This window comes from Cygnus olor, chromosome 3 (genome assembly GCF_009769625.2).
Source record: "Cygnus olor isolate bCygOlo1 chromosome 3, bCygOlo1.pri.v2, whole genome shotgun sequence".
Lineage (NCBI taxonomy): Eukaryota > Metazoa > Chordata > Aves > Anseriformes > Anatidae > Cygnus > Cygnus olor.
The window spans coordinates 37806680-37826045 of record NC_049171.1 but is presented as its reverse complement, the minus strand read 5'-3'; the positions used below and the strand labels follow the sequence as shown (position 1 = coordinate 37826045).

The window sequence follows — 19366 nt, the reverse complement described above, 5'->3', positions numbered from 1 at the left end:
CCTACTAAAGCTTAATTTTCTTGGGATTTGAGTCCACGTTCACTTCTTTATTTCTTACCTGTTCCCTAAGTATTTGCTTAAAATTAATTTCAGAGATTGCTTAGGAGAAAGCTGTTGAAGTTAAAAGTTAATATGATTCCTTCGGATTAAAATTCTGGAAAGGACCCACAAAAATGATAAGGGATTTGTGGGGAATGATTTATAAAGGAAAAACTAATCCCTGATTGGGTAAAGATGAAGGATTATATTACAGAAGTTAGCCTAGACAACCGTATCCTTGAGGAAAATAAGTAACTTGAAGAAGGAGGCATTATAGACTGGCAACTTTTTTTTTTAAAGATACTGGAGAGTAAAAGCAGACTGCTTGCAGAGTAAACTAAATGCAGTCAGCCTGTGTGAATCTGTATTACAGTTCACTGCATAAAGAAACAACTGAGTTTAAGCTTAAAAAAACAACACAAAAACAGTTAAATAGAATTTCAGCCTTATGACTAACATTTTTCAGTCAACAAGCATCTTTTTTTTTTATTTCAAGTTATGCTGGAAAATCTACACTGGTGTATTTTGTTGTTAGAATATGCGATCTTTGGTTGTAGTTTTTAAAAGAATAAAAAATGGAGAACTGTCTCCTTTCTATGAAAAGGGAGACTTGCTATTGCTGGTGAATGGCTGAAGTTTTCATTTCTCATGTAAATCTCACTGGAATTTTGAAAAGCTTGGTTTTGTCAGTATTTCCCTTTTGTTTTTCCATATTCTTTTGCTAGAAAACAAACCTCAACTATGTCTTTCAGCTTTCAGCATAGCAGAACAATCCAAGTAGTTGTAGAGTCATGGGCTGCAGAGGGTGGTGATCTGTGGTGCTAGCACTGCTGTGTCTGTGGCAGAGGAGGTTGGGACAAAGCAGGTTGTTGTAGAGTCTGGTCAGCAGAGCTAAACTGTGTGAACTGAAGGAAATCACAGGGCTTCTCAGATGATGAGGTACAATTACTGCCAAATGGGAATGTGGCACTTTTATGCTAAATAAACATAACCCTGAACAAAGAAGCTATAATTTAAGAAACTTTACCAAGAGTAGAGAACTCAAATAGAAGCAGAAGTTGAACTTCTGTTCTTGCTTGCTGCTGGTCTGCTCTGCAAGTCACTTCCACTGTTCCAGATACATGATGCTGGTCACATCTCTATGAAATATATTAAGCATTACACATTAAAAAAAAAAAAAGTTATTAAAAACATTGCAAAATAAATGACTAAAAATTGTAAGCAGTAAAGCTGAGGAGTAAGTAATAAAAATGCATCTTCTGAGAAAAATTAATTTCCTCTGAATATACTGTATGGAGTGTATTTGCTGTGAATGTGTACCTTATTTGTTGTTTTTTTTCCTAATAGAAATCATGTGGACTGACATGAAATAATACTGTGCAGGCGCTCTTAAGGAAATTCAATCCTATCCTGGGCTTTTGCCAAGCTCTCTGAGAAAGGTCAACGTACTGAAGTCGAACTGCAGCATTTCACCTGATCTAGAGGTCGAGGGAAGTGTTGCATAAAATGACAAACATCTGAGAGGTGTCTGAAAGCTATTTTTGGCTTTTGATTTCTAGATGCCGACTCATATTCCAAATACTGTCTTTTCCTTCACAGAATAGTTGCAGGGTTTGCACTACAGCTTTGTAAACATGATTCTTTTCTCAATAGACATAGTCTGTGTACACTTATGTATCCTTTGTCCAAATATGCCTGTGTGGGGCTCGTGCAAATGAGTATAAAAGGCAACACCAACTTCTCAATGCAACTCAAAAATAAAGGAAGGCAGTTGTACTTGAGCAGGTATCTTTTATATCTGCAACTCAGAAGCCCCCCTCTCAATAAGGTTTCCCAGGAGCAGTCACTTAAGCGCTTTTATTTCGACCACTGAGCTAATTTTCCCCTAACCAGTGGTGTTACATTAACAAAACTTCTGAGCTTCCTGGGACTGAACAACCTCAGAGTTGCTGAAAGCATTGGAGCAATTTGACATGACTTAGGCGGTACCTGAAGGCTGTTCCTAATGTGCAGTTGGCTTTAAGCCTTCCTCACTAGCAGTAAACTACATTCCGGGCAGCGCTTTGGCAGCCTGCTGTAACTCTGTGTGTATACTTTGTGATTTTAAGAGGGGGAGAGGATCTCATCCCTTTTTCTACCCTGCTCCGTTTGCTTCGCGATCCCCTATGAAGCACTGAGGAGTGTTTGCACAGCTTTATGCTCCCGATTCCTGAACGCTTTAGTTCAGTCATCAGCTAAATATAGGGCGTTTTTGCCAGGTGCAGCAGCTCCTGGGCGCCGGCTGTCCCGACCCCGAGCGTTTATGTAAGCGCCCTGTCACCGGAGATCAGCGTAACGGGGTGCCGCTGGAAAAGCCACCCCAGCCTTCCCAACGCCTTTTCCCCGGCCCCCCCTCGACACCTCTCCTCCCTCCCACCCTTCCGCCGCTCCACCCCGTCGCGGCGCCCGGCGGAGAGCCGCCTCCTCCCGGCGAGAGGCAGGCGAGGAGGGAGCGCCCGGTGCCGCCAACAAGATGGCGGCCGCCCCCTGACACCGCCCGCCATTCCCGGAAGCGGCGCGGCCTGCCCTGCTCGGCTCCCTGCGGGCCGGCTGAGGCGGCTCCGGGTCGGCGGGGGCCATGGGCTGGGCGCGGGCGGCCGCCGAGCGGCTGCGGCAGCGGGCGAGGGGCGCTGAGGTGCTGCGGGAGACCTGCCGCCAGTACCCGCTCTTCTGCTGCCTCCTGCTGGGGCTGGCCGCGGCCACCCTCCTCCTCAACCGGTAACCCCGCTTCGGGGGGAGAGGGGGGACCGGGGGGCAGCCTTGGGGCAGGGGGTGGCTGCGGGGTGGTCGTCGTGGGGAAAAAAAAATAAAAAAGTGAGATCTACGAGCGGTGACCCCCTTTTTCTGCTTGCTCGGAAGGTACCTCCACGTCCTGATGGTCTTCTGGTCGTTTGTGGCCGGCGTCGTCACCTTCTACTGCTCACTGGGACCGGATTCCCTTCTGCCCAATATTCTGTTCACCATAAAATATAAACCCAAGGTAAGCACGGCTCTCCGTGGGCTGCCCTGAAGTTCAGTAGCGATAGACATAGATAGTAATTTTGGTGGGATTCCTGCTGTTTTCAAAACACTAGACATAAATATAGTTTGTATCTATTTACTGATAGATACCTTGTGGCAAATATAATGATTACAACCTTGGGTTCTTCCTGTATCTGTGCATAGGCCCATCAAATCTACATATTCCTGTAAAGCTGCTGTTGGGAGAGTTCATGGATGTTTTCTAACCATTTCACCTACTTTTCACTTAGGGCATTTCACTTGTAAGTAGCTTAGAAACTATTTAATCGTGTTCTTTTTTATTAAGACTCTTTTTTAAATGCCTTGCCTTTTGCACGCTACTCCTAACTCTTCTTTATTGATTGTAGTCAAGCTTCTTTAAGTGGTACTGAACTTCAAAGGAAAAAGCATTCCCGAAGGAAATTGCTGTTTTCTATCTTTTTAGGCTATAGCAAGGCAAGGTTTGTAGAGAAGCTAGTTGATCTGATCACAGGCCAAATGATGTCTGGGGAGATGGGTAGAGATATACAAGGCTACCTACTTAAGTTTTGTTTTAGTGGAAGTGATTTTCCTGATCAGTTCGGTTGTTTCTCATGGCATGCCTTGTTATCTTGCTTTCCTGCTGGGAAAACACCTTTGCCTGTCTACTGTTCAGTTCTCTGTAATTGTATACTCTAGAAGGAAATTTACTGATGTGTTAACCGAGTCATCATTTTGAAGAATATAAACTTGTCCAAATGTTTTCTCTTAGCAATTAGAATTGCCGGAGCTATTTCCCCATGGTCACAGTTGTGCTGTGTGTGGCAAAGTCAAATGCAAGAGGCACAGGTAAATTAAATGTGACACTGGTAATGATAGTATTTTTGTATACTTCAGTAGGGAACTTGCATTGTTGTTACATCTACTTTTTCATGCTCTCCTACAGACCTGCTTTGCTCCTAGAAAACTATCAGCCATGGCTGGATCTAAAAGTGCCTTCTAAGGTTGATGCGTCCCTCTCAGAGGTAATTGCTGCTTTATTTCTTTATTTCCTTGAAACTTAATGATTTTTTTAAATTTCATATTTCTTAGACCTAATAATTCTAGTTGAGTAGATGAGTCAGATATATGTGCCATGTATGTTAACTTTTCATGTAAAACTCAAATCAAAAGAATATATGGCAGGTGCAGAGAGGCAAGGTGGCTGTTCGTTAATGCAGATGTGACTGTCCCTGCAGTAGTGTGCCTAGAACTCAAGAAACATCTATGCAAATTGGAAAATATCCAGGAAAGAACAGTTCTAAACAGGTGACTGTGAAACATGTCAGATTCTTGAAAGGTTGCGGATTTCAGCCTACTTGGTTTGTTGAAGTAGAGGCTAAAGGATGATTTGCTCTAGCTACAAAAATTATGTGATGGAAGATAAGCATGTGATTGTACCTATTTAAAGTCATCAGACAAAGCTGTTACACAATTGGTCAAAATAAGTAGTCAGTGGAGTTACTGAAAGAAGAATAGCATAAATACATCTTTCTGATAAGACTGTAAGTCAGGAATTTTGTTTTATTCTTTTCTCTTTAGAAAATATCAAAAGAGCTATTTTGCTTTAGGTTTGTTTCCTACCACCCCCCTCCCCTTGGTTGGTACTTGATGAAGTACATTGGCAGCTAAGAAAATAACTTCCAGTCCATTTTAAAAACTAGGAAAATAAGCAAACACTTGTGTAGCTTAATCTCTATTTAGAATTCCACCTTTGGAGTTCTATGGTAAAGGGAAAAATAAATGGCATGTCAGAGATGAGCAGATTCTTACGTGTCAGCTCTCATAATTACCAGCCTGATGTATGAAGTCAATGCTGTGTGTGCTTGAGGTATAAGCTAATTCTTTAATTCAGCTGTGTGAGACGCTGTTCAGGGCACACCCCATAATAAGTGTAGCAACGGGACAAAAACCTTAAGGGAAGGGAGGGATGGATAGTTGAAGATTTTGAAAAAACAAAAACCAACCAAACAAAAAACCCGTGGAGATAACTTGTCGACTTCCTTCAGTTTAGTATAGTGACTTCCTTTGAAATTTCGGAAGCAAACATTTGTTGTTTTAAAATTACACGATCTATTAAAATTATTGACTTTTTTAGAGTAAGTTTAGGCCCAAGTATATTAAAAGAGCAGTACCACTGAGTATCATACAGATAAGCTTATTTTTTGAGCCTCTTGTTTTAATACTAGAATACGAAATAAATACTTTTGTGTCCCATTTTTTTTAGAACTTTGGGCAGCAGATAGTTGTGACAGTTTACCAAAGGATGTGTAAATGCTGAAGGACTGGAGGTTGTCCTGTTCAGCTTAAAATGCAATTTTATGCTGAAGAAGTTCTTCATAGTCCAGTACTCCTAAGAGAGCTGAGTAGATACTATAGTTATCTTTTAACACTGCTTTTTGAAATGTGTTGCTACACAATGGCATTTTGTATTTGCTTGTTGTTACTGTAGTTCTGCTTTTACCGAAGTGGTGTGGGTGTTTTTGTTGGTGTTTTTTTATTATTTTTCCTTCGCTGCTGGGTCCCCACAGGCCTGCTTTATTTAGCAACATCCACGTGGCTTTTGTATATCTATGCTGTGTTTCTCATTCCTTTCTATTCTTTGTGTGCTTCACTGGAGGGAAGTGTCAGACCTGGGTTCTGTGTGTTCCTGGCACAGTGTGCCGGGGTTATAACCTTTGGTGGACCCAGACAGACTTCTGTTCCCGCACTGAAGTCGCCTTTTCACACGTTTAGGATACTAGCTGGAATGAGAAATCCCACTGCATTGTTGCCCATTGCAACTCTTCTGTACCTGTTAAGAAGGCAGCGGAGGTTCTGCCCATGCTATATTGCTCTTCATCTGCGCTGGGGATCTGCAGCATTTAACGTGTGACTGGAATTGGATAGCCTGCTCAGGGCTGGAAGGAGAGACTGCTCTTATTTTTTGTGGGTTAGTCATGCAATAGGGGGAAGCTGATACACTGAGAAGTGAATTAAGATTAATGAGATTCTGAAGGAGTATGCAGTGTAGCCTGCTTCTGAAAGGCAGATTCTTCAAATAATTAAAATAATTCTGGGATTTTTTTTGATTCTGAATTAGTTTTCGTAGCTCTTCTGTGGGTTGAAAAATTTTAGAAACATTCTCATTTCCTAGTGTTTCTAATTTGAATCAGTTACGTAGTCTTTAAGCATAGGTTTTCTAGTGGTTAAAGAATAATTTAATTCCCATTTGAATCTGAAGGAATGCAATTTTTTCTCACAAATATGGATTTTTCACTCTTGGGTTATGTAGACAGTTTGTCTCACTTCGCAGATTCTTATTTTTTTTGCATCCTTGTTTTGCTTATCTAGCTGTTGTACATGGTTTAGAACAATAAAATTCAAGCACAGGGTTTTTTTCTTTCCCCCTGCATCTATTGTTTTTTTTATAGTTAATCTGTAAACTGCTTTGACCATACATCTATCAATATTACATAGCTTGGGTTGTATCTTGTACAAAAATAATGTAGTGACCTAAATGTGATTTTGTTTGTGGGTTTTTTAGTCCATTGCGCTTTATGGTAGTTTTCCTCATGCTTTCTTCCTTTTTGAGTTAAGATATGATTTCTGTTGGTCAGCTTTCCATTAAGTAAAATAAAGGTGTTACAGGCTGTATAAAGGAAAATCAAATTTTATTATTCAGTTAATGAACTCATCTCTACTTACAATCTCATTTTGCTGCGTAAGGTGTGGTTGCAAATCAAATCTACAGAAAGCTGCTCACCTACTCTTGATCAGCATCAAGAAAGAAATGGGTTACTGGATCAGGGTGCTGTCTGTTGACTTCATCAATTTTTCATTAATTTTTAGAATCTCAGGTTCTTGCTTTTAGTATGGGACCAGAATTTCTTTTTTTTTCTTTTTTTTTTTTCTTTTAAAAGTTGTTAATGGACAAATGAATGGCAGGAAGTTGGTTACTGCCTGAGCATGCTCCTTGCCAGTCCAGAACTCTCGTGGCACAGTGACCTGCATGGTTTGTGTTGGGAATTGCTTGTTCTGCCCTCAGGAAGAGGCCTCAGCTATTTAGTTGTACAGTCTTTAAAGGCTTTTTATATCATCTCTGTGGTTTACTATCAAATCCTTGCTGCTTTCCAATCTAATTTGGCCTGGTACTTCTGTCCTGCTACTGAATCGTTTATCACTTAGCTCTTACAGCTCTTCCTCCTGGCAACTGGAGTCTATTTGATGGCAATCCTCAGAAAGCTTGGCTCAGCAGCAACAGACTGACTAGCTTGCAATGCTTTTGTGCTTGCTAGAAATGAATTTCTCCACTTTTTTTTTTTTCCTTCAGCTGCTTCTTATACTGAACCTGCTGCATTTGGTTGTATGCTTTTCATCACTTTCCAATTCAAAACTTCACACACACAAACCAGTCATTTTGCAAAATGCTTGAAAAATAGGTAGGCTTTAAATGAAATGACTCATCATTTAAATTTAGAGCTGGAGAATAATACTTTCTATAAGGTGTAATTGCTTATCATTATCTAGCATTCTTTGAAGTGTCCTATCTACTCCATTGGCATGTGTGTGTAGTGTGAATAATTGAGCTTGAATGATATTTTTGGTGCTGCTGCACTAGAAGTGGGTACACATCTCCTGCTTTCTTTGTGCTTTATGAAAATGCAGTGAATGATGTGACAATTTTTTTCCTTGAGTCAGTTTCCTATGATTGCTTGAGTGCTTGTATTTTGCAGTATGGATGGTTTCACACTGTATCTCTCTTTTAGCTTCATTATGCCACCTTGGTGCAAGGGAGCATTGTGCGTAACTGTCTCTGCCATGCTGTGTATTTAGCAAAGGTATAAATAGGGATTGCTTTCTGTATGTCTGGGGTCAAGGCATTTTTTATTAAGGTCATGTAGATAACTTGAGTTCTACTGGGGTGTGTCTTGACCTCTGATATCAGGACCACCAACATACGGACTTCAGGTGTCTTTTGATTTAGTTGTCTGCCTGGTCTGTCTCTGTGCATACAGTCTTTGGCTTAGTGGGACGGTCTGTTTGGCATTTTCCTGTGTAATTATTAACATGGAGCCCTTGCTTACAATGTGGATCTCGAAGCAAAAGATACCAAGAGGAAGACAGACAAGTGCGTGCCATGGTTCAAGTGGAAGTCAGTTACTGCAAATATGGAGTGAATCTCAAGAAGACTTTATCCAGAGGGGTGCGATGAGCCATTGTGTCTAGCATTTTTCCTGCTTTCTTTGTTGATTTAGTAACCAAAGTAAGATTTATTTATTTATTTTTTTTCCTCAGAACCATGCGTGTTTGGCTTAGTAATCAAGTAAGAACAAAACTTCTCACTGTTGGAAATGATTCTCCTGGTAGCTTTAGAAGCCTCCAGACTGTAGGCTGAGAGAGTGTCAATAGACTGTGCTAGCAGCTGATGAACAGCTGATGAACTGAAGTTGCAGTGATGTGGACAGGTTTTCAGTTTCAAAATAGTAGTCACACGTAAAGAAAGCTCAAGAGGAGAGCACTGTAATCTCTTTGAGTACATCGTCTTATGCTTGAAGGCTGTCCGAGTACACTTTCGACTCCAAGGGGAAGATGATCTGCTGTAGTTGTTCTTGATGGGGGGTTGCATAGCAAAAGTGGAGGAAGAAAGAAAAAGGATCTTTTAACAGATAGGTGCATAGTATGTATTGTTCTGCAGGTCTTTCCTTTTGACAGGCACTTATTTGAAAGAGTCTGTGGTTTGACCCCTGAAAGAGGTTTTTGTTAGAAACTCTGCATGACCAAAAATAATGCTGCAGTGCCCGTGAGACTGAGGTTTCTGGAGTAAATTGGTGGTTTATGTACTGGTAGTATTATAGAAGGCATCAGTAAAATTGTCTTGAGTGCTCTGATCTATTGCTGTTAAGGCCAGTCATCTGTGTTCACCGGCTGGAGTGGGATTTGATTTCCTTCCTGTTGTCTGAAGATTAACTTCCAAAGAAGATTCTTGGGAATTTCTTGATCTTTTCTGTCCTGGGAAGTAAGGCATCTGTCATGTTGTCTCTTCTTCCCTTTTTAATGGAAATATGAGGTAGGGGTGAAAGAAGTTGTTTAGCTTGTATGTCCATCATCAACACATGATCATGTTGCAATTTCATGATTTCAGAAAAGCTTTGGTTTTGGGATTGCATGATAAAAGTTTTAGACTGGATGGGGAAACCTGGAACAAAAATCCTGCTCTAGCAAGAGGAAAAAAAAAAAAAAACAAACACTAAAAATACATTCTTCATATAGCACACGGTGGTAGGAGAAAAGACATTGACCACTTTGTGTTGTCCACAACACACCTAAAATTATCCCAAGCTGGGAAGCATCCCTTCAGAGAAGGTAAAGGAACAAGATTTCTCCTTCACTCTTAAAAACAAAGGGAGGACAATCCCTGAAATGAAACAATTGCAAAAGGGAATGTTTCTTATCAAACTTGAGTAGACAGTATTCTTAGTAGGGCGGACAGTGCTCATCAACTGCTCAAGCCTGAAGAATTGAGAGGAATTAGAAAGGCCACAGTGTGCATATTACTGAGCGTACTTATATAATCATGAGTAGAGCAGAGGCACGTCGTGCCCTAAAGAGAGCATAAATTTAGTAAGTCTTGAATTCTTGTAGTGCATACGTACACGGTGTGAATGAGAACAGCAGCAAATCTTCTAAGAAGAGTAATGCTTATTCTCATAAATCAGCCTTTTATATCAGCTGTTAAATTCAGCTTCCCTTTCAAACAGATCTTAGGTTTTTCTCTGAACGCAGTGACTTCTTTTCAGAACCTCCCCTTCTGTAGAATATGGCCTAAGAGCCTCATGTAGCAACAGACACATTCTGTCTTACTGCCCTTATCAGCATTGATGCTGCTGCTCTCTGAAGCAGTCCTAGAATCACAGAATGGCTTGGGTTGGAAGGGACCTTAAAGACCATCTAGTTCCACCACCTCTGCCATTTTTTCCCTTGTCACTTTTTCTCATTCCTTTCCAGAACTTTTTGCTAATTGTGTTGCAGTGGCTGTACCAGTGACTTGAAATGTTTGTGTGGGTGTGAGGAGGGGTGCCAGAGCTGCGTTTCAGCTAGCAGTATACCTCCTGTATGGGGTGGTGGCAGCCTGCTGACTGAACTGGGACTGTCACCTTCCCTGGCTGCCTTCCTTCCGTGATGTTGAAAACGAAGCTGAACATGGGTGCAACAGCACTGTTCCTTCCTGAGGAACCCGGGTTTTCCAGCATGGAAAAGGCAACTTTAGGATTGGCCTGTGAGGAACAGGTCTGGTGGAAAGGGTGGAAAAGCTTCTCTTATGGAGATCCATGTAGCTGAGATATACAGGGGCTAGGAACAGGTATGAGAAAGCCATGAGGATATACATGTAGGACGTGTGTTCCTGTGTTTTGGGAAGTGCCCTGCTTAGGACTTCAGGAGGTGGTTGGACTGTAAGGTGGGTTTTGTTGAAAGCTGTGGTGCTGGATTTGGCGAAAGGAGAATGGCATTCCTAGATGCTGCTTTTTAGGCTTCTTCTTTTACTGTTTCTGAGAGGTGAGCATGCAGTAAGGACCATCCCTCTTTCTGTTCTTCAGAGCACTTGTATCTGCAGTTTCCGTTCTTCAGAGCGCTTGTGTCACAGAGCGACCACAGTACCGTACTTTGCGTTGTCCGTAGTGGCAGCTGTTTCATATTGAGATCACATGGAAACATCAATTAATTACTGTTTGCCCAAAGTACTGATTATTACGCAAAATGAACAATCTCACAAGAGGACTGCAATGTATGTATTTGTATGTTGAAGTTTTATGATATAGGAGATCACGTTCTGTGAGTTTTGGAGGATGCTTGTGTTTCTAACTCTTCTAACAAGGACTTACAGTACGCTTATTTATTTTATAATGCCTTTGTCTTTATTCCACACAGGTGCTTGAATTGGTGCTGGAAAACTTTATTTATCCATGGTACAGGTATGAGCTTTACTTAAAAGTTCCTATTGTTGAATGACATGAATATCAGCAAGCTGTTTAATAGAAACATTTTTGTTTCTTTAATAAAATACAAAGCATGCTTTTAAGTGCTACAATTTCATTATCTTGGTGTCTCTATGTGCAGGGTAGAACAGGTCTTTTAATAATTTGTTATTGTTAACAATATTGTTAACAATAATGTTAACAATAACGTTAACAATAGATTGTTCTGAAATCTGTATTTCATCCTAAAATCACATTTTTAGATTATTCCTTTTTATATTAATTTTCTAATAACTCTCACTTGGAAACATGGCTTGTTTAAAACCTTGTAAGAATGTGTGTAGGTATATGGGGTTAAAAAAAAAAAAGTATTTCCAGACTAGAGATATTGTCATCTTTTGTGTCACCTAAAAAAAAAAAATCTTAAAATATTTCACTTCATAGATTTTTTTTTTTTAAATAAAAACTACAGGTTTAGTTAATATAGAGAAGTTATTCTAAATACATTGTGGCCACCTTCTTGCAGAGTATCTGCTCATTTGAGATTTAAGGTTGTGAGCGGCTATGCTGAGCTGAATAGAGTAGTACTGTTTAAATAACTTTAAAATAGTACATAAAGAAAAGACTACAGCTGTAATTTATATATAAATCAGTGCTTCAGAGTACTTTGTAGGAAGATATTAAAAGAAGTTAAAATGTTAACTGATCATGCTATCGTTAATGTATTAAAACAGCATTTTACCTTAATTCTGAATTTGACTTTTCCTTTAGATTGAGAGGTTGTTTTGTGCTAAAGGCTATTTATGCTTTTATATTTTACTTTCCACATATTTTTTTTCTGCCTGTCTGGGATCCAAAATTTCTGGGCGGACTTTTTTGCCTGATTGGTTTTTAATTGTGGCTGATGTCTGCATGTCTCACATCTGTCTGTTGTGTGATGAATACATTTCAGCATAAAACTCAGCTGCCTACGCAAACAGCAGAGGGAGCCTGAGCACCACGTATTGTCAGTGATCGAGCTGGAAAATTCAAGGGTTTTAACTTTCAAGTTCAGAAAACTAGAGGGTGTTCTGCTGAGTTTGATAAAATAATGGATGCAAGAGGACCATCTTCTATCTAATTTTGATTTATGATATAGAGAATTTTTTGGCTGGCGGAAGGCCACTTCCCAATTTCCCTTGTTTTGGACTGACAAGGCAGTTTGCATTCCACATATTACTTGCATGCCTCTCCAATACCCAAGGTGACTGAAGTCCCGAATATGTTGCATAGTGGGCATAGGAATATGTCCAGTTAGACGTGTGGTGCAAAATACACTTGGTCCAGAGCCAGCCAGCCTGGACCTTGCTCCTCCTTGCCTCCCGGTGAGCTGTGTGGGTGTTTCTGGACTGTCTTTGGTTTTACATGGCTACACCTCTGAATTTTGAACTAGCTCCATGAAGTCACACCGTGCTGATCAGAGCTAATGAGCTTTCCACGAACCTGAAGTACTGGGAGTTCAGTGAGCTGTAGGGCAGCGGTATCTGTAATTCTTCAGGCAAAGAGCTTGGTCCTGAAAGGTTTGCTGGTTTCAGCCCAGTAATAGTATTGTTAACTGTTGTCTCATTCTCTGTGTTCTCATTCAGGTGTTTCTGTGCTTTTCTGTGTTGCCAGCAGCAGTCACGCAGGGATGTCTGAACTGTGTCTGTGTGCTGCCATTTGAGGTCTCTCTTGTACAGCATGTTAGTTCTGGCTTTTCCTGCTTAGATCTACCTTTGCTGTTTGTATAGCTCAGCTGATCCTGGAGGAAGGACTCCTGAATTCATTAAATATTTTTCCTGAGCTACCACACCTCAGTAACCCCAGCTAATTCTTCATAGAGCCAAATCAGAAGCTTTCACCTCTAGGCTGGGCTTGTTTAGCGATGTGGTAACCACCAGCAGGCAACTCAGGCTTCTCAGATGAGATTGATAAAGCAGTCTGCTGCTTTCCTTTGGAGAAAAGTCTGGGCACAACTCCTTGTGCTAGCTGACCCCCTTTCAAGTGAATGGAGTTTATGCAGAAGATACCTCTTTTCTCTCTCTCTCTCTCTCTCTCTCTCTCTCTCTCTCTCTCTCTCTCTCTCTTTCCACTGCCAGCTGATGCTGTCTTGCAGCACCTTGCATGCTCTGAGCGTTACACAGGTAGCATGAAGCATCCCACTCAGAAGCTGGGGCAATATAATGCTTACCAGAAATGTGTGTTGTAAAGTAAAACCATAGATTTGTTGCTTCAGAAATAAAGTTCTCTAATCAGGGAAAAGCTGTGTTTTATGCTTATATCATTAATTAGCAATGTAATAATTTGTAATATTTTATTAGCAAGTTAAAATTTAGAGGTAAACATCCGTAAACTAGGATCAATTTAGGAGAAAGAAGATTAGTACTTAAAGTCCTATGAACTCTACTGAAATAGGTAGTTGCACCTATATGAATTGTTTGGGATTTCTCAAGGTATTTTTACTGGTCACATTCCAATATTTTTTTTTTTGAGTTATTTTTCAAGTATATGGGAATAGAGCATAGTTGTAAGTAATCCAAGTTTAAACTACAAAACACCAGTCTGAGTCTACTTCTTATGCAGTATGCTGTTCAATAAGACTATGTCATGTCTTGCTTTTACCAGCTTATTCCTCATTTTAAATAGTAGACTTCAGAGTAACACATTCAAACTTTATACTTACTGTATTTTTTGGTCATTGATTCCAGTTCTCTGGATTCTAATCTAATCTGAGTAATTACTGCATTTTTGTAATATGTTACCATGAAAACTTTTTTCCTTGATAGTGACTAAAATCAGCGTTTTCACATACAGAGCTGCTTCTATTCCAAGTGTAAACAATGCAGTAAAAATTTGGGATTTTCATTGAATTACAAATCATAGTCTTAGTTTTATCAGCTTGCAATGTATTTCCTTTGTCCTTTTTGTAAGAGTTGGTTAAATTTCATAAGAATAATTGACAATCAGGAAAAAAAAAATCACTTCAGTATTTGTATGTGGTTTTCATTTATCAGTGGATCCCGTAGAGCTTTGCATGCAAGTTGGGTGTATCTCTTTTGGGATGTTTGACTCAGTAACTGTTTACAATTAGCAGACAAGGCTTTTTTCTTTTAGCAAATCTCTCCATTATACTAGTAGCTGTGTTTTATGTTTTTCCTCAAATTCTGGGAAAATGCAGCCAATTTTAAAAATGCTTCTAAGCAAGTTATTTAGATCTTCCACTGTGTCACTGGAGACTTGGGTTTTTACAAGTTCTTGATGTTCTTTTAACCATTCTTCAGCCCACTGATGATTAAAAGAATGTCTGTTAACCTATGGCACGGCATGAAAGTACGTGGCATAAAGCTGTGTCCAAGTAGAATTAGCCAGAATACTGGTTAGCCAAGTGTCAATAAAATAGCAATGTCTTGGTCCAAATTACTTCATCTATCTTTTTGTCTGTAGAATATTAGTAGTACAGTCAGAAAATCTGTTTGCTAATCCCTTGGCTTCCTTACACAGCGTAGCTATTTGCTAACCATATTGCTTCCAACATGTCAGCTGGTGACAAACCAAGCCTTCCCCTACAGTTGTCTTATCTGCACATGATTAGCTGAGGATTACTGTATTCCTCATGCCAGGCTGCTTTCTCTGAGGTGCCTTTTCATGCATGAGTTATATACTTTATATACTATGGTCAACCATATTTGCTGCTAACAGCTCACCTTCAAGATGCATTTGGATGCTGTAACTTGGGCTAACGTTGCTTTAAAAATCAGATGCTGAATAATGTAAAATGATGCTATAGGCATAACATACTTGTTTTTCAAACATCCTGTTGAGGCTATTTTTTAGTACAAAAGATATTTGCATTTAATACGTATGCAGAACCATTTGGGAGTTTGCATATGCATTATGCAAACTGAAAGCTTTGATGGCTTTTCCATATGCTCATTAGCTAAAGCAGGAGGTAGCTTTCTTTGTTGTGCCATTGCTCAGCTATTACAATGCAGTTTTACCAACATCTTTACTAATACTGTAGTGTCCATATATGCTTAAATGTTGGTATGTTTTTAACCATTTTGTTGCATTTTGCAAAGTGCTGCTGTTATGGTCCCTTTTTCCACTTAATTTAGTTGCAGTCTCTGCATTTACGACTTACTGTAGTCCCCGTTTTCATCCAGTTTCCCAAAAAAAGATATGGAATTAGGTATTTTTCTCCTGTAATCAACGTCAAGTGGTTTTAACGTGATTTTTCACTCAGCATGCTGTATTGCAGCAGATAGAAACTGGCAAACCAGATTAAAGTTTAGCTGATATTTTGGCACAGTGATTTGGAAGTCTGTTTTAAGTTTTTTATTTCTTTGTTTCCAGACAGGAACCATGTTAAATAATTTCAGTTGTTTCAAGCGGCTGTAGGTTGAGGTTCTCGTTTTGTTCTCTTTATAGAGTTTCACATGTCATGCTACGTCAAAAGTAGATCAACTTTTAAATAAGTTCTCTCTTGATTTCCTGTGCTATGCTTCCTTTTTTTTCTTCTAGGAAATGATTATCTCTATTTAGACCAGAAATAGTCCGAATTCTATATTTTTAAAAGGGAATACTATTGAATTAAATGGCATCTAAGTATTAGACTTTTGGAAAAATTTCTGGTGAATTTTTTCTATTGGATGAGGCTCAGCTGAAATACCAGGAATGTATCTATGTCATTAAAAGCTACATGAGAAGCTACCAACTTTTATTATAAAACTTCGAAAGGTAACAAAACCACATTTGTACTGAGCCAGAAGATGATTTGAAATTGTGTAGTATAGAAGGCTTTGGAGTAGCCAGGATGGAAAATACAGTTTTGACTAGCTTAACTGAAATGGGTGCTTGCAGTACCCTTATTCTAAAAGTTTTGCAGATGTTAATTCAGACTCATTCAGACCTCACATCAATGAACTAGGAAACAGTCACTGTTTTCAGATACGTGGAAACTAGGTTAGATTTTACTTGGCCAAAGTCACGCAGACAATATATTAAAGCAGACATTGGTGTATAATTCCAGTTTACTCTGAGACATTTTTCTTAAGTCATTGTGTGCACAAACATACCGGGAATGTTATGTATTTTACTCAAATAGAAGGCAGCTCACTCTGCCCACACTTCTTAGCTTTCATTTCAGTCATTGTCTGTTGAAGCATCACCGACTGTCTCTATTCCAGTTTTTAGTAGTATCATATGCATTGTGGTTGGATTAATATACATGTATTTTCTTCCTTTTTCTTATATGACTTGTTTTACAATACTGCAGAAATATTACCGATGATGAATCCTCAGTGGATGAGCTGAGAGGCACGCTGCGGTTTTTTGCATCTGTATTAGTTCGGAGAATCCACAAGGTAAGGTGACTTAAAGGTGTGAACATTGTTTTTTTCGTCTGAAATAACTGATATCCATATGTAGTCAGCTCTTTAATTTTTGTTAAATGTCAATTCCAAAGTCAGTCTTACAGATAGTATAGGTAGTTTCCATGTAAGTTTTTTCTTTCTATTACCTATTTCCTCCTTCTGGAGCTTATTCTGCGCCTAGTTATAAACCACCTTGGAAGATTCTTGCAAGTTAATGTCTTTTTGACACCAGTGCAAGGCATTATTAAAACCTTGGGATGATCTTTTAGCGACTTAATCTAAGTGGGAAAAAATTGAGAATTATTGAGAAAACTATTAGAAAATGGTTGATGGTGTACCTGTGTCATTGCTTCTCTTTCCTTGGCTCTTTAAACGCAGACAAGGTCCTTATGTTGTCTGTGGATAATAGAATGTGAGTAGCTTACTGTAAGAATTAAAATAATATCATTCTTATCTTAATGTAGTTCTTCAGAAACATTGTGCAGAGTAAACATTCAAGTTATTTGTTAGCTACACTTAATACATTAGCACATATACCCAGTATTCTCGTTAAGTGCTTCAAGCCTGTTCTACAGGAACTGCTTCTAAATTTCTGGCTGTGCTAAGCAGGAAGAGATGCTAACTCAGCCTCCAGATTTGTTCAGTGCTGGCCGTGCTGTTGGAGCAGCTACCAGAAATGCGTGTCTTTCCCCCTCCATAGTAACAGCAATATTTTCTGAACTACAAATGGTACATGTACTCAGTCATGTCTGATGAACAGCCCGATTCTGTCCTTGTTATATATCAAATCCAGATGACTTTCTTGTTTACTTGAACTCTAGTATGTTGCTTTTAAGGCGATCGTGGGGGAAAATTAGAAAACGATCATTGTAGTGCAGACATGTAGTTGTGTGAGAGTAAGTAAATCTTCCAAAGTGAAAATCTAGAGCAGGGTCTTAAAATTTAATCTATCTATTGTTAGAATTAAAGGTCTCACATACAGGTATTACTTGCATTGTTTGTAGTTCCGTTGTTGATTCATAAAATAGTTGTCTCCTCTATTGATCTTGTAATAAGGTATTATTTGTATTAGATCAGCTGTAGCGGCTTTTGCCATCAAGTTTGAATTTCAGTAATAATTTATCCTATCTGACAGTAATAAAGTAATTATAATTTATTACATTCTATGTGACTGATTAGATGATATATGCAACAAAAACTCAAACATGTACAAGTCTTAAGAAATGTCAGGGGAACTACAAAGCAGAAAGGCCGTCACAGAAATGCATTTCACTTTATAAATGTTTATATTTACTTTATAAATGTTTATATTTATTTGCTTCCATCCTATAGAATAATATGATTTGTCTCTTTGTATGAAGTGTTACAGATATCTCAAGCAAAATGGTGTTAATAATAACTTTGTGGTTTGGAACAAAATTGAAACTTGGCATGTTCAGTCATGCAGGGGAGCTTGATATCTGGTGCTATACCATTTTTTCCAGTCTATACTGTTTTTCTGCTGAACAAGTGTTTCTGTGGGCGCACACCCACGTACAGATGCAGACAGCCTGAACTAATAATGATTGTGATGTGTATAAAGCTGAAAACATTGTGCGTAGATATGCAAGTTGCAAATAAAATACTCTTTTTCTTTTTCATCTTTGGAATCTGAATTTAAAACTGCAATAATTAGCTGAAAAGGGTTATGACAGAATGTTTTATAACCTTTCATCTGCAATACAATGTCATTTATAACTTAATTTCAGGAGAAATTCAACACAGATTGCAAAATAAGCCTTTGCCAAACAGCTGTACTTTGATTTGAATTTATTATTAAACGCTTGAAAGCCATAGTTCTGGCTAATGGAGATATTAATCCCAGAATTTAAGATTTTATGTGTAAGTAAAAAGCAAAAACAACAAAACTTTGTTTCCTTTTTCAGTTTAGATCTTTATTTTTGTTGCTGAGGAATCTTCTGCTTTTGAATTACGGCTTAAAATTACAAATTGCTGCAGTGAATTGAATTTGTGTTCTGTTTAAGGTTGCCTAGGTGGAGTTTTTGAGGTGTGGCTGTTGGAACAAAGCAGCAGACGCTAGTAACAAAGCTAGTCAGCTCTTAACTGGTGAAAAACATTTATTTATTAATTTTGACTTCAGCTTGATCTGGGTTTTCCTTGTTGGGGCCGTTTCTGGGTTAGTTTTTAAATTAGCGTTTAAGGGAAAGTGAAGGGCTTTTCTTTGTATGTTGTGATGTAGCAGACCTGCATTTGATTGTTGTTGATGCTGAAGTAGAACCTATCTTTTGACAAAAATTTCAATTTGCTTGCTGTGATCTTTGCCTTACCTGTGCAGAAATAAGCACTCTATCCCTGTGTTACATAGGAAGCTTTTTGCTGTGTTGAAATATGACTGAAATGCAAGTCCTTAATAACAGGGTTTTAAATGGATGAGCAGAAACTTGAGTTGTGCACCTCAAGTATTACAGAGGAGTATGCAGGAATACATGCTATTCTTATATGAAAGAATAAGAAACAACTTTCTCCTCAGATCTACGGGCCTTTGCAATTTTAGGCTCCTTCCTTGTCTGGCAAGAAGCACTCTATGCTTCTGTTTTATCATTTAAGGCCTTTATTTGACTTAGTTTTGAGGAGGGCCAAACTCCAGTAGGACTTCTGAATGTGTATTTCTGCTTCTCTGAGATGTCATTTGTTCTGGCTTGAAATAGCGGGCATACAGCGTGTAAATCAGTTTCTAGATAAGTTTCTGTACAGCTGAAATGGCAGAATCCCTTGGAGTTGGGGACTGACTGGCAGTGTAGAGCAGCTCTGCTGCGAAGGACCTGGGGCTCATTGTAGACAGTTGGCTGAATATGAGCCAGAGCATGTAATGGCAGCAAAGAAGATCAACAGCATCGTGGGCTGTCTTTACAGGAGCAGAGCCAG

At 39.1% G+C, this 19366-nt stretch overlaps 1 protein-coding gene across 2 annotated transcripts in view; it reads left to right on the top strand.

Annotated features, from left to right (window-relative positions):
- The first annotated feature begins 2526 nt into the window (after nucleotides 1-2526).
- The window catches only part of SNX14 (sorting nexin 14), a 55723-nt gene continuing 38883 nt past the window's right edge, over nucleotides 2527-19366 (top strand). The window contains exons 1-6 of one of the 2 annotated variants that reach the window (XM_040553634.1): nucleotides 2527-2796; nucleotides 2938-3058; nucleotides 3830-3906; nucleotides 4004-4082; nucleotides 11005-11048; nucleotides 16345-16432. In XM_040553634.1, coding sequence (XP_040409568.1) covers nucleotides 2657-2796; nucleotides 2938-3058; nucleotides 3830-3906; nucleotides 4004-4082; nucleotides 11005-11048; nucleotides 16345-16432 — 549 coding nt within the window. In that variant the 5' untranslated portion in view covers nucleotides 2527-2656. The remainder of the gene's footprint in view (nucleotides 2797-2937; nucleotides 3059-3829; nucleotides 3907-4003; nucleotides 4083-11004; nucleotides 11049-16344; nucleotides 16433-19366) is intronic. The other variant, XM_040553633.1, reaches the window with a different exon arrangement.